This window comes from Peromyscus eremicus, chromosome 5, assembly GCF_949786415.1.
Source record: "Peromyscus eremicus chromosome 5, PerEre_H2_v1, whole genome shotgun sequence".
Taxonomy (NCBI): Eukaryota; Metazoa; Chordata; class Mammalia; order Rodentia; family Cricetidae; genus Peromyscus; species Peromyscus eremicus.
In genome coordinates, this window is record NC_081420.1 from 102069568 (window position 1) to 102084390 (window position 14823).

Consider the following 14823-nt stretch of genomic DNA (forward strand, 5'->3'; position numbering starts at 1 on the left):
GTGGAATTTTAAAAGTATATATAAATAAAACAAAGCAAAAAGATGCTTTTGTTAACAGCCATTCAAAAAAATACACACACATAAACATACATATATGGTTTTTTTTTTCCTTTTGAGAAAATGTCTCACTCTGAATCAGAAGCCAAACTGTCCTAGAACACATTATTTAGACCAGACATTCTCTGTCATTGTGCTTGTTTTTCAGGTAAAAGCTGATAAAGGAAGATAATGACAAAAAGTTACCGTGACTACAGTAATAGTTTTTAATTCATTTGCATTATCTATCCCATCCCCAGAGATCTGCAGGCCTTCTGAAACAGTGAGATGAAAACTGCTGGTTTAAGGACCCATCTTAAGCCAACATTAAGCCTGGTATTAGAAGTGGATTATCAAAATTCTACCAAATCACCTATCTGAGTTGACTGCCTTCAATTTTATACAATAGTTAAAAATCATACATAGTTACTAGTCTCAGTCTCTAACATGCTGACACCTCTAAAATCATTGTTTTCAACAATTTCTATAAATCATTCAATGTATCCCCAAAAGATCTATCTTAAAAATAATAGAATGTTACACCCTACATGGAAAGACACATCCCTGGGGCTGAGAGTATGACTGAATAGGTAGAGTGCATATTTAGCAGAGTTGAGGCTTGAGACCCTGGGCTGAATCCCCAGCACTAATAAAAAAGAAAAAACACAGCAGTTTTTTTTTTTTTGTTTTAGTTTTCTTTTTTTTGGCTTTTCAAGACAAGGTTTCTCTGTGTATCCTTAGCTGTCCTGGATCTCACTCTGTAGACCAGGCTGGCCTGGAGCTCACAGAGAGTGGCCTGCTTCTGCCTCCAAAGTGCTGGGATTAAAAGCGTGAACTACCACCCTGCAGCTAAACACAGCAGTTTCTAACAGGATTTCATCCTATTTTCCAGAATCCTGCAGCAGGTAGTAAAGTTTACCAGACCCCTAAAATTTCTTAAAGAAAATTTAACAAGGAAACTATCATATGCAATTTTTAAGAAAAAAGTAAATTAATATAAAAAAAACAATCACAAAGAAAGTTATAAATACATTTATTGTAACTTTTTTTCAATTAACAAAAATTATGTTTATCTTATGGAGAATATCAAGTAACTGAGATACAATTTACCTCTCAATGGATAAGATACTCTGACTCCTACCAGGCATGGTGGTCTATGCCTTTAATCCCAGCACTAGAAGCAGGTGTGTGAGTTTGGGGCCAGCCTGGTCTAGAGTGAGTTCCAGGACAGCCAGGGCTACACAGAGAAACCTTGTCTTGAAAAACAAAACAAAACAAAAACAAACAAAAAAACACACATAAAATAGAGCTAGGCATCATAGCTCAGGCTTATAATCACAATACTTGAGAAGTTAAAAGTCATCCTCATCTACAAAGAGTTTGAGGCCAGCCTGAGCTACATTGAAATCCAGTCTTGAAAAAAAAATTAAAAACATAAATACATAATTTATTTACAAAACAAACTATATATGTTATGATATTTCATAACACTATGATTTTGTTTGTTTGTTCTCTTTTCTTTTATTGAGACATGGTTTGTCTGTGTAATCCTAGCTGTCCTGGAACACTCTCTGGAGACCAAGCTGGCCTTTAAAGCCTTTTTATTAGCATCATATTCACAAAGTATGCAAATAACAGATTCCTTTTTTATAAATCACAAAAATAAATAAATAAATGGGAAAAATGAAGAACAGAGTGGTAACATCTGTCACGAAATAAGTGAAAATTCACAGCTTTTTAAGTTGTTTAATCACAAATGAGTCAGGTACCAAGAAGAAAATAAATGCTTACAGTAAGGGTTAATTCCACTTCTCTGTTTTGGCCATTCAATCTCTGTAACAAAGAATAAGTTCTTAGTTACTGATCCAAAAAAAAATTAACTTATAGAAAGCATCAGGATGATATTTCCTCCTGCAAAATCTAAATTTTACATACCCATTAAAGGCAGCCTTCAATTGAACTCTACCACATAGAGGGTATGACAGACAAGATGAGCCCAAATTTGGTGTCCGAAAACTACCCTCAAGTCACTAGGGAGCTATTGCTCCCGCGCCCAGGTTCTAAGAGCATCATTTACATCTGCACATTCTAGACATTACAGCAAGAATGCATAAAAATCAGGAAATTTCCTCTATCAAGATACTCCAAGATCAGTCACATAACTGGTACATATATTTGGTCAAAAAAAAAAAAAAAAAGTCCACAGCCAAATAAAGGAAGAGGGTGAAGGGGCGGGGGGGGGGGGGGGGGGGGGAATCAAGCTTAAGGTTTTCTTTCTGTCTTTGTCTGCCTTCCTGTCTTTTTCTCTCTTGTTTGAGGAACTAGAAATGACACTCAGAGCTTTCCCCAAAGTAAGGAGGAAAGTACTGTCCGAGGCACTATATCCCCATCAGGATTGTGATTTTTCTTTACATTTGCCAAGAAAGGAAAACCAAATATAACTCAAGTAAACAGCCCAAGACCAAAGTCGGGGAGCAAAAGCCATCTGTATGAAACCACAACGGAACCTCAACCAAGCAGGAAGCCTGGGCAGCTTCCTGACCGGGCCTCACCAGGTAAAGAGGTAAAAATGACCTCAGGAAGCGACTGCAGCCTTCAGATCTGCTCCTGCTAACCCTTCAAATCCCACAGCAGCTCTCAAAAACAAGGCGCCAAACAGCTGAGCATCCTGCTACACAGCCTGTAAGATTAGCTGCCCAAATCTGAGCGGTTTTCCCCCCATCAACAGCAGAGACTGAATTCTTTCCCCCACACAGCCCCGTGCTCACCACTGGTCCCCCACGACTTGTTAAATTAGATGTTGATTTCTATTTATACTGACCCATTACACAACACGGTGAGCAGCCTTTGGGCTTAGCGCTCAGTGCAGAATTTTCAGAATGTTTCACAAGTATGTCTTGACATTTGTGACAATGAGATGGTCAAATGAGATGACAAAATATGGAGACACTCAAAAGCGCCACACCAAGAGCACCGTGTTCCCATACGCCAATACCTCGCCACTCTAAGTCCCAACACGAGTCAGAGGTTTCAACAGCCCCCAGAAACTGCATTCCTGCGATCACACACCCCGCCCAGCAATCTCTGCCCTCCTCGCTTGCGGTCCCTCTCACAACGGCTTCTAGCTCGCCGCCGCCGCCGCCGCCGTCTCTATGCTCCCGGGGGTCACTCAGGCTCACGCGGTCACAGACCGCGAAGGACCCCGTCTTTCCGTCTCTCCACCCGTCGTTTCCCTCACACTCAGCCCTCCTTCACCGTCTCCGTCTCTCTCAGGGTCGCACACACTCTAGAGTTACCCTCCCACCCACAGTTCTTCTCCTCACACTCTGGGTTTTTTCCGTCACTCGCAGACGCACACACACACACACACACACACACACACACACACACACAGGATCTCCCTCACACTCGCTGTCTCGCAGTTTTCTCTTTCACACACAAGTGTCCCCCGCCCCTCACACTTAGGGTCTTTCACACACGAGCGAGCGAGCGAGCGAGCGCGCGCACGCCTCCCTCACACCACGGTCGGCTCCGGGCTCCACGCTCCCGGCGTCCTCCTCTCGGCCGCCGCGTCCCTCCCGCGCCCTCCGCCCCACGCGGTTTCCGGCCCCGCATCCAGCCCGCGGCGACGGCGGCCGGGCAGAGCGTTCGGTGGCACCCGGGACGGCCCGGACCGCACCGCAACCAGCCCCGGACAGAACCAGGGGCAGCCCCTCACCTCCTGGCTCCCACCAGTGAGCTCCCCGGGTCGCCGCGCTGCCAGGATGCTCGGTCGCGCCGCCGCCGCCGCCGCCGCCAGCCGCTCAAGCCCCGCCCACGCCACGTCACTCGCACCGGATCGCGACAGCGCGCGCCGCCTGGGGACCCGGCTCGGAGCGGGGGCCTCCGGCGGCGTGGCTTCCGGGCACCAGAGCACGCCGGGGCCCGAGGCGATCTGCGTACCGTTAGGAGCAGCCTCCGGCAGGCCGCGCCGGGGACCCCCCGCGGACTGTGACTGGGGTCCGGTCACCCTCACCTGGGATGGCCACTCCCGGACTCTGCACGCAGTCACTTGAAGCCCGTGGAGATGCTGCCGCGTGGAGCTCTAAAGGGTCCCCACGCTCCGTTTCCTTCTTGGCTTTTGGTGGGGACTCCACATCCAATGGGACCTCAGCCAGTTCACACAAAGACCGCTGGACCGCCTCCCCGCGGGGCTGCCAGCCTTCCGCCTATGGAATCGAGGGAGAAACGCACACCCAGGACCTGTGTGCTCTGCCATTCAAACTCACTTCGACCCTGGAAGGCACAGCCACTTCTAGCTCCCTTAGCCACCCGGGGCTTTGTCCTGGTCTCGCCCAAGCCTGCTGACACCCCCTCAGGGAACAGCCTCCTCCTCTATCTCACTTTAGGTTATCTTCTTTGCTAGCGCGGGCGCTCAGGCTAAGACCTGCTTTTATGTTCCACTGGACCCTCTAACCGACCTGTCTGGTAGGAATAAATATATTCCAAAGAGACAGTTGTGCTCTCCTCTTAGGCTATCAGACTTTTTTTAAAAAAATGGACCCCAAGAAACCACTATTTCCTCCAGGAATTTCCTGCTAGGAGAGGAAGTGTCTGAAGCATCAAAGGAGGGACTTACCTCTTACAGAAAGATTTACAACTGATCCGATGGACCTTCAAAGAGAGGCTTGGAATTCACAAGGGACTACATCTGGTTTCTGAACTTCTTGTTTAAGATGTAAACCCTATCCTGGGAGCAGAAGAGATGACTCAGTAGTTAAGATCACTGGCAGAGGGAGGGAATTTTAATTCCCAGCACCCACATGATATAACCACCTGTAACCCTAATTCTTGGGGATCCAAGCACACATGTGGTACATATGTACGCAGGAAAGCAAAAACATACACACATAAGGTAAAATAAATCTAAAAAAAAAAAAATTTAGCAGGGCTTAGTGACACCTGGCTTTAATCTGAGCCCTCCTGAAGGCAGAGGTAGGTGGATCTCTAAATTCAAGGTCAGCCAAGGTTACACAGTTAGACCTCCCCACCCACTCACCCCCATCTCAAAACAATAGCAAAGAATAAAAAAATTTAAACACCTCCCCCCCCCCCAAAGTGGAGCAAGTCTTTAATCTCAGCGTTTGGGAGGCAGAGACCTCTGTGTATTCCAGGCCAGCCTGATCTACTGAGTGAGTTCCAGTTACACGGAGAAAACCTATCTTGAAAAATGTAAGTAAATAAATCCTATCTTCATATCAGGATCCCCAAAAACCAGGCTTAGGGGAGACACTGAATCTCTTTGTCCCTCTTCCCAAAGTGAATTTATTCACATTGAATAAATCTCCTTCTGCTTTTCACTATTAATTTAGCTCCATTTATCGGTTTATTGAGTATGTGTGGCTAAACTAGTTGGTTGGGGAACATGCTGTACCCCAAAATGTGGTACCATGATCTTCTTGTCCAAGATTCACCACACTCTGACTGCTTCCCAGTCATTTTTAGCCAGGTGTCCTGGTTCAGGCTCGCAAACCCTTACTCCCATTCACTCCGTGGGGAAGCTGGAAATGAACAGCATCTGAACCTCTCTCTTCCCAATCTACATGCCAATCCCCGGCCAGCTGCCTCAGAGTCTAACCTGCAGCCACACACACACTCCATGCCCCACCCAAAATTACTTAAAATACTGTGAGATTGGTGGGGGTTTTACATGTTTGTTTTGTAAACTGATTTTGAAATTCTACAAAGTGTGAACTTTTGTAACATGATTGGGTTGTTCTAAGTGCAAAATTTGTAATGACTGGGCTGGACAGATAGCTGAAAGGTTAAAAGTGCTGGCTGCTCTTCCAGAGGTACTGAGTTCAATTCCCAGCAACCATACGGTGGCTCACAGCTATCTATAATGAGATCGGACGCCTTCCTTCTTCTGGTGTGCAGGGATACATGCAGATAGAGCACTCATATACATAAAATACATAAATCTTAAAAAAAAAAAAAAACCACCGGGTGGTGGTGGCGCACGCCTTTAATCCCAGCACTTGGGAGGCAGAGGCAGGCGGATCTCTGTGAGTTCGAGGCCAGCCTGGTCTACAGAGTGAGTTCCAGGAAAGGCGCAAAGCTACACAGAGAAACCCTGTCTCGAAACCACCCCCCCCCAAAAAAAAAACAACTCTCCTAAAACCTTCCTTTCTGCTCCCTGATGAATGAAAATGAAGACATGACCACTCCTAGGCATGGCTGAAGAGGTTTTTATTGTAGATACAAGGGAGGGCACAGCCAGAGGGATCTGGAAGACTCTAGACTGAACATGGCCAGCAGAATAGACCCAGCCATGAGAGGAGAGGGAGTGGGGGAGAGCAAGAGAGAGAGGGAAACAGGGAAAGACAGATGGGCAAAGAGACGAGCTGAGGACTAAGAGGCCAAGAGGGCACATGGCCAAAACGGCTGGGTTTATCTATAAAGAGAAGCTGAGGGAAGGAAAGCAGCTCAGGGCTGGAGGGGTCAGGGTAGGGGACAAGGAGGGTGGCGAGAAGGACTCTTGACTGGGAGGAACGGTTCTGGGAGAGCCTGGCAGTCAGGGTCTGATGTGGTATGTCAAAAGGCATCTCAGTTAGCCATTTGTCCCGAGCTGAGACTTAACACCTATAGACCTATAGGATGACAGTCCTTGAGGAACCCTTGTTGGTGCCATCCCTTTTTGTATCCTCTGCTTAGAACCCTAGAAAGGCCTCTGATGCAGGCTCAAGAGGGCCCTGAGATGGATGGTTGGGTGTATGGAGTTTATCAAAAGAGTCATTAACACCATGGGCAACACAGACAGACAGACAACAGCATGTCAGGGACTCTGGAGAGAGTTCAGGCTCCAGCATCTAGAAAGAGCATGGTAGAATGTCTAAAGAAATCAACAGGTGATCTCTTGCACCACTCAGAGGATGAGGGAGGTTTCCCGCACAAGCCTGCAGCCAGACCCTCGGATACCCAGGCAAGAGGCAGGGTAGAGGGTCGGGGAGCAGGATATGAGGCCACCATTACTCCTTTGATGTAAACTCCCTGCCCCATGTGAGAAACCCTAGAGCTCCACAGACAAGGTGTCAGGACAATGCCTGTTGGTGTTGGGGGTGTGTGTACTATAGGTATTGAAGCCTGGGCAGCAGCTGGATCCCCTTACATCCTTACACACCTCTGGAAGTGTAAGTAAATCTGCATATATTTAGGTCAGTTGAGCTTGATCCAACACTCCCTCCATTCAGTGACAGCCACCCATTTGTCCTTGCAGTAGCTGCACAAAGAAGCCTGCTGACTTTCATCCAGATCTCTGGCTTTGCTGTCTCACATTCACATATAAAGCTCATCAGCTGAAAGCTCACTATGTATAAGACATAGGATCAGAGGTTTTCCAACATCAGCATGCATTCTTGTTCTACAGGAGTATCCCTGCAGGATATATTTATTTATCCTCATTAATCAGATAAGGAAGCTGAGGCTGGGGAGGGAGGGGGGCGCTGGAGAGATGGTTCCGAGGTTAAGAGCCCTGGCTGCTCTTCCAGAGGTCCTGAGTTCAATTCTCAGCAACCACATGGTGGCTCAAAACCATCTGTAAAGAGATCTGGTGCCCTCTTCTGGCCTGCAAGGATACATGCAGGCAGAACACTGTATACATAATAAATAAGTGAAGGAAGAAAGGAGGGAGGGAGAGAGGGAGGGAGGGAGGAAGGAAGGAGGGAGGGAAGAAGGAAGGAGGGAGGAAGCTGAGGCTCAGGAAAATTGGCTGATGCTGGCGGAGTACCTTCTCTTCATCTCTGAAAATGAGGTCCCAGTAGAGCTAAAAAGAGGTGGGACGACACTTGGGCTGGTGCCACAGCTGGGCTTGTATGTCCTCAGCTCGTTCCCCCTTCTTGACCACCCCTTCCTTCCAGGTCTGGCTAACTCTGCAGTCTGTACCTGGTACAGCGAGGCTTAGGTCGCCCTCTAGTGGCCCCAGAGTATATCAACACCTGCAGTCTAGTCTGACCAACTCAATTGGGAAACTGGTCTTGGAACTAACCATCTTCAGTGGCCCCAGGTTCTACACCACAAAGTTCAGGCTGGGGCCCAATCCCTCTGCATGCTTCCCCATCTCAGACACTGCCTTCATCCATCCATCTCCGCGTGCTCCCATGTCTTAGTCATCATCTTCTCGCATCCTTCTTTGCCCATCCTAGTCTTAACCTCTCTCCCCCTACTAGGATCCTTGAGAACAGGAAAGCTCACAGGGGTCCACGGACTTCCATGTCTTCCTCCTGGGTTTTCAGGGCTAGCAATCGTTTCCTACCATCTGAAGCCACGTTCTAAGCCGTCTTGTGGTGACGCTGAGCTGGCCAGTGCCTGATCTCTGTGACCTCCCGTCCAGACTCAGGAGGCAGGGAGACAAGATGCTGAATCTAAGGAAGGGCAACTTCCTAAAATGATCTTTAAGTTCAAAAGACGCTGAGACCAGAAGCTGAGGGAAGACAGAGGCTGGAGAGTCCAACCAGGCTCATCTGCAGGACCACCCTTTATCCCCACCATCAGCTTTGGGACATCATTTGGGGACCGCTGATCGGGCAGAAGCAGGGCGAGGACAAGAGCCCAACTCCAAGAGATACAGCTCTGGGTCTGTTTCTTGGTCCCAGTGGAGAAATGGATTCCAGAGAAGACAGGAGGGTAAAGCAAAGACAGAGAATAAGAATAAGGCTGAGACCCTGGCAAGTCCCCAGTAAAGCTGCAGCCCAACTGCCCACCTCTATAGCACCCTCATACTTCACACCTCCCTCCTCCCATGCACAGCACACAACAGGGCACCTTACAGCATCCAGAATACTTTTATTGCCAAAATCGAGGTACAGCTGGGTCAGCGCCCAAGCGAGGGGCACACCACCCGAGTGAGGGATAGATGATGGGAATGTGCTTAACAAGGGAAGTCCAGTGCCAGAATCATCATGGGAAGGCAGTGTATGCAGTCCAGCCTGAAAGTGGTCTGGGGACCCCAACCTAAAAGCTGACCCAAGTCTCAACCTATAGTCAGGCTCAGTGTCCCTAAGACAGGCCCAGATTCACCATCCCTGCTGTCCCACAGAGATCATGCAGCATCCCTGGGGCAAACAAAAAACCCCTAGCTGGGACACTATGCTCCTAGCTCTCTCGGGGACCCTTTCAAGTCTCTGGACAAATTCCTGCGAGCTAAAACCCACTCAGCTGCCTGGTGGGAGCACGTGTTGGGCAGGAACTCTACCGCCTCTCAACCCTTGTGCCAGCCCAAGTGGGTGGCAGAAAGACCCTACAGCAGGGTGCAATATGGTGGTGGAGTTCTCAAGGAGGCGGCTCAGGGAAGCTCTAAGTAACCACGCTTGTTCCCTTGAGCTCCCTTTCTTCCCAGGTACCCAGCTAGAAGGTCGTGACATGAGGCCCTGCTCTCCTTAAACTATAGTTCCCAGAACCAAGAGAGCCAGCTGCAGCGGGGGTGGGGGGGGGGGGTGGGGGGATCCACATCACAACCAAGGAGATCAGAAATCCCAGGGCATGGCCGCCAGAATTGAGAGGCCCTCTGCTGCCCAATCCAGAACTAGGAGTAGAATGCCGCCAGAGGTGAGAGGTAGGAGCGGAGTCTAAATATCCCAGGAGGAATTATGGAGAACACAACAAACCGCCCTGCCTGCAGGGGTGCTGGACTGCCTCCAGGAGGCCACACTCAGGATATCCACAGGTGAGGTCACAGGGAAGCTAGCAACCCCAGCCAGTAGGCTACCTGAAGCCAGTGTGTGGGAAGGTCACCTGAGGGTCACTGTGGAACCTTCCAGGGCAGGACCTCAGCTCAGTAACATCCCTCACAGTAAGGTTAGGGCCCAGTGGGCTAGAGGAGAAAGGCCAGAGAACGAGGAGGACTGCGCGGCCCGAGCTGGGGACTGGGGTGAGGAGTCACCCAAGCCAGCCCACAGAGCCAGTCTGAGGTCTCAGTCCATCAGTAGCAGCAATCTTTCCATCAAACGTCCTTTGAATCCACACTTCTCTCTTCCTTCTTCACTGCCAGGATACACAGGAAGGCTGAGAAACAGTATTCCCCTGAGGCAGATGCCTCACAGCCTAGGACCTAGGACCTTAAATATTGGTCACGAACTTTACCAGGCTTCTAGGCCATGAAACAGTCAGAGCCCAAGAGCAGCTCCATGGTCCAGCCATCCAGCAGCCCTGCTTGGCACAGGACTCAAGGCTCAAAAAGCACACGTTTCAGATAAGCCAAGGTGGTGGCATTGGCTAACATCTCAATGTGTTCACTTCCTGGCAGCTCCTGCAGTGACACTCGGTGCTCCTGGTGGCTCTGCCAGGCCTGGCACTGCAGGGCATTCTCCACGTTCACAGTGCCGTCACCGTCACCAAAGCAGATCTTCGGGTCACGGTCGGGGAAGCTCTCGTCGTAGTAGAAAGAGTCCGGTGTGGGGACACCCGTCCCATAGAGGCAGTGCAGCTCCACCCCAGGTGGCGTCATGGCTGCCACCAGCCCTTCTGTGTCCTGCCGCATGAACCAGCCATCCTCAAATCCAATGTCCCGGAAGAACCGGCGATAGTCACGGAGTGTGTAGTTAGTTGTGGGTGTGTGCACAAATACCTTCTCATGTGACCAGGTGTAGTTGTATGGCAGTAGCCAGCTGGTGGAGACAGCGGACCGCTGCTGCTCCCGGATCTTCAGTGGCCCAATAACAGGGATTCGATTGTTGTCTCCTGGAAGGGAAGGGCTCAGATCAACCTGCGCCAAGGGAAGCAAATGATGTGGACAGCAGGTTCACCAACCCACCAATGGTCAATACTCCAGAATCTTAGACTGTTGGCCGTCATCATGATCCCAATCTCTGCACCACTGGCTTTTAGTTCTTTTTCTTTCTTTTTTTCCTTTCCTACTTTTTTTTTCTGTATGTGGAAAGCATACAACCATATCTTCATGTTCCTTATGTATTTCCACACCAGAGATTCAGCCAGCACTTGCCTCCCCCCTTAAGCTATTTATTATGTTTGCTTATCTATAAAGGGCACCCTGCTAAGCATTTATCACCTGTGGGCACTAGTCTTATCTAAGGTGAAGCAGCAGGTCAATAGGCCTGGTAGGGGTTTGTTTATTTGTTTGTTTTGTTTGATCACACTGAACCGTATACTTGCCTTTCTTTTCCTAGATCCAGACCAGCATTCAGCCAGTCTGGTTTCATCCCTCCCATCTAAAAGCCTGGGCACTGGCCCAGGAGGCCAGACTTGCTGGAAGCAAGGCAACGGGGTGGAAATCTGCAGCTGGAGTCAGCTCTTCCCATTAGCCAATGAGACTTGCAGGGCCTGAGGCAACTTAGAAAGGAGTTACTACTTGTTCAAGTCCTATCACCACCCATTAGCCAATACTCTGAAAGCAGCAGCCCTTTTTGGCTGATTCCAGGGTCCCAGCTTTGCCTGCTTCTAGAATCCTCGGGAAAGGGACTCCCAGGAGCCTGTGGATTTCTCTCCATCCCACTCCTGGGTTTCTAGGGTTGACAGCAGTTTCCTAACAACTGAGGTAAAGATTTAAGGGGCTTTACAGGAAAGCTTTGAGATGGTCAATGCCTGAAATCTTACCATGACTCCCCATCAAATTCTGAACGTACCCACATGGCTCCCTGTAGGCCCAGGAACGGCAGAGCATAGGACTGTGATGAATCCTCACTGTATCTAAACATCTGAGCCATGAGCTCATTGTCCACTCAATTCAGGATCACTACCGGGAGAAATTTTGAACCTGACCTGATTGTAGCGTTCATATGAGCAAGCAGGTCAGGCAGTACCAGTGACGGCAGAAAGGGAAAAGTTAGGAACCCTGAGATGGTCCTGGCTCACAGTCCCCAAGTGAGGGGGCCCCAGGGCTACCACTCAGTCATGGTGGAAGGGGGTAGCCTCTTCCTGCACCAGGAGGCCCTGCCCCATGGCTGCAGATGGTGGATCCTACAGTCATAAAAACAACTGGAGAAGGACCAAGGGAGGGTTGACTTTCCCAACTGCCAGGCAAGCAGACCCAGCCAGACCCACACCTGCTTCCTCCCTGTACTGCCAGCCCACAGAGGCAGATGAAACTCATAAACAGGAAATGATAGTCAGCCTTCCTCCTGTGTGGAAAGGGGGATGGGGTAAGAAAGACTTGAGGGGCTGGAGAGATGGCTCAGAGGTTAAGAGCACTAGCTGCTCTTCCAAAGATTCTGAGTTCAATCCCCAGCAACCACATTGTGTTTCACAACCATCTGTAGTGAGATCTGGTGCCATCTTCTGGCCTGCAGTCATACATGCAGACAGAACACTGTGTACATAATAAAGATCTTAAAAAAAAAAAAAAAGACTTGAGAAGGGACCTCAAAGAACTGTGGGTCAAGCCCTTCTGCCAGGTCCTCAGCACTGTGTGTATGTGCACATAAGCAAATACTGTGTGACCAATAGTTACGCCGCTCTACATACAGTATTACAACAGATTACAGAGATTACAAGGACTGTCAACGGGAGGGGAGAGACTAGGATACTATCAGATTTTCTTTCATTGCTTTCTTTAGGGGAGGGGTGTTTCAAGACAGGGTTTCTCTGTGTGTGGCCCTGGCTGTCCCGGAACAGGCTCTATAGACCAGGCTGACCTAGAACTCACAGGGACCTGCCTGCCTCTGCCTCCCAAGGGCTGGGAATAGAGGCATGCACACCACCGCCCCACAATTGTGTTTTGTTTTTTTAAGTGTGTGTGTGAGTGCCACAGCGTGCATGTGGAGGTCAGAAGACAACTCTGGGGGTTGGTTTTCTCCTTCTATCGTGTGGGTTCTGGGGGCCGGATTCAGGTCCTCAGACTTGGCAACAAGAGCCTTACCCTGCTGAGGATCCTCACCAGCCACAGCGTTAGATTTTCTTTTGGAGAAAAAATACTTGTTTTTCTTTTTAATTGATTATTGTGTGCATACGGTATGTGTGAGCACACATGTCATGCCTGTATGTTGAGGTCAGATGACAGATTTGTGGAACTGTTCTGCCCTTACACCTTGATACTGGTTCTGGGGATTGAACGCAGATCATTGGGCTTACATAGTGAGTTCCTTTAACCACTGAGCCATCCCACTGGGCCCCACCCCCCAAAATGAAATAGAAAGGCACTCTGGAGAAAGAAGGATGTTAGTCCAGGGAGGAGACATGAAGGATGTTGGCATAGCATAGACCACAGAAGAAAAGGAGGAGGCATTCCTGGGAACAACAGCCATCCATGAGGGAGCAGGGAGGTCTTACCTGAGGCCAGGACACGCAGGGTCTTGGCCACGCCCCCCCAGGGCGCACCCAGTGAAATGAAGGCATGGATATACTTGTCCTTCCAGGCCTGAGGCTGCCGCTGCAGAAAGTAGAGCGTGTACATGTTGCCCATGCTGTGGGCGACCAGCACCACGGGGCCCCCATACATCTGGTACATCTCCTCGATCGTCTCTCGGAGGGCCAAGAAGTAGGGCCCGTTTTCATCTGCAGGCCAGAGCCAAGCAGGGGGTCAGGCTAGAAGAAGTGTCCTGGGACCTGGACCACTGGCCAATCCACAGGCCAGACCCAGGACTAGGGGTGCAGAGAATATCAGAACCTAAGTAGGAGCAGACTAGTTCCCCCCAAAGGTTCATGAAGAGAGGACCAAGAGACTCATTTTGCCCCTCGGTCTTATCCTCTATCCCTACCAAGCCTCAGAGGGTCCTGGGATGAATGATAGGAAAGGACAAGGCAAGACCAGTCAGAGCTGGTGGCTGTGGCCGCCGCACTGGATGCCAGAGGCCCAGATGGAGGGAGAGCCCAAGGCCTATTAGTGGCTGAGACTACCTTATCCCTGCCTCCTAAGCCCCTCAGGGACAGACCAGGGGTAGGAGTGGAGGGGGTTTCTTACTTGGAGCTCGGCGCCAATCATAGGGAGCCCCTCGGAGATCTTCGCCCCGTGTATAGCCCCAGCCCACAAGGCTCTCTACCATAGTGTAGAAATAGGAACCTACAGACAGAAATGCATAGAATTACATAAAATATAGCCACCCACAGCACACCCACAGAAAGAGTAACTTCTGTCTCCCTAAGAAGAGGTAAAGGGATTTGTGTCCACTAATCAAGGGCTAACTCTTGAAAGCAATGTAGTACTTCCCACATTCTAGAAACCCAGCAGAGCCCAGAGCCCCCAGCTACATGCCCTGGAGACCCTGAGCTACATACCCACATTCCTTTTGCTGGGGTCTAGGAACTCCAAAGAGAATGTTTCCCCAAAGCCAGGGACACGCACATCCACACCATCAGGAAACTGGGTGGCCCGAGTTGTTCTGTTGTAAACCAGCCTGTCAGGAGAAGATAACCAGTTAGTAGCTCAAAGGCACCGCCAGGCTTAGTATGTCTCAATACCATCCTATGACCTTAGCCACACTGCAGTCTCACTCCCTGGTTTGGTCAGAGGTATAAAAGGGATGAAAAAGTCACAATGCAGGCTTACGAAAGAGATCTAGCAGGACGGTGGTGGTGGTGCATGCCTTTAATCCCAGCACTCGGGATGCAGAGGCAGGTGGAACTCTGAGTTTGAGGCCAGCCTGGTCTACAGAGTGAGTTCCAGGACAGCCAAGACTGTTACACAGAGAAACCCCGTCGCAAAAAAACAAAAGGGAAAAAAAATGAAACAAATAGACTTGGGAGATAGAGTTAGGAAGATTAGGCAATCAAGGTTATCCTCATTTACATCTAAGTTTGAGGCCAGCCTGGGCTCAAATGATAGAGCAAAAAAAAAAAAACCAACAGAATAACAAATCTAAA

General features: G+C 49.5%; 2 protein-coding genes across 3 annotated transcripts in view; both read right to left on the minus strand.

Annotated features, from left to right (window-relative positions):
* Nucleotides 1–3870, minus strand: part of Slc7a6 (solute carrier family 7 member 6) — a 30511-nt gene extending 26641 nt beyond the window's left edge. Inside the window, exons 1-2 of one of the 2 annotated variants that reach the window (XM_059264076.1) lie at nt 3755–3870; nt 1828–1869 (exon numbers count right to left, since the gene is read on the minus strand). The gene's annotated coding sequence lies outside the window, so the exon portion shown is untranslated. The remainder of the gene's footprint in view (nt 1–1827; nt 1870–3754) is intronic. The other variant, XM_059264075.1, reaches the window with a different exon arrangement.
* Nucleotides 3871–9512: 5642 nt separating this feature from the next.
* Nucleotides 9513–14823, minus strand: part of Pla2g15 (phospholipase A2 group XV) — a 5894-nt gene continuing 583 nt past the window's right edge. Inside the window, exons 2-5 of the mRNA XM_059263064.1 lie at nt 14239–14385; nt 13925–14023; nt 13294–13518; nt 9513–10749 (exon numbers count right to left, since the gene is read on the minus strand). Coding sequence (XP_059119047.1) covers nt 10235–10749; nt 13294–13518; nt 13925–14023; nt 14239–14385 — 986 coding nt within the window. The 3' untranslated portion in view covers nt 9513–10234. The remainder of the gene's footprint in view (nt 10750–13293; nt 13519–13924; nt 14024–14238; nt 14386–14823) is intronic.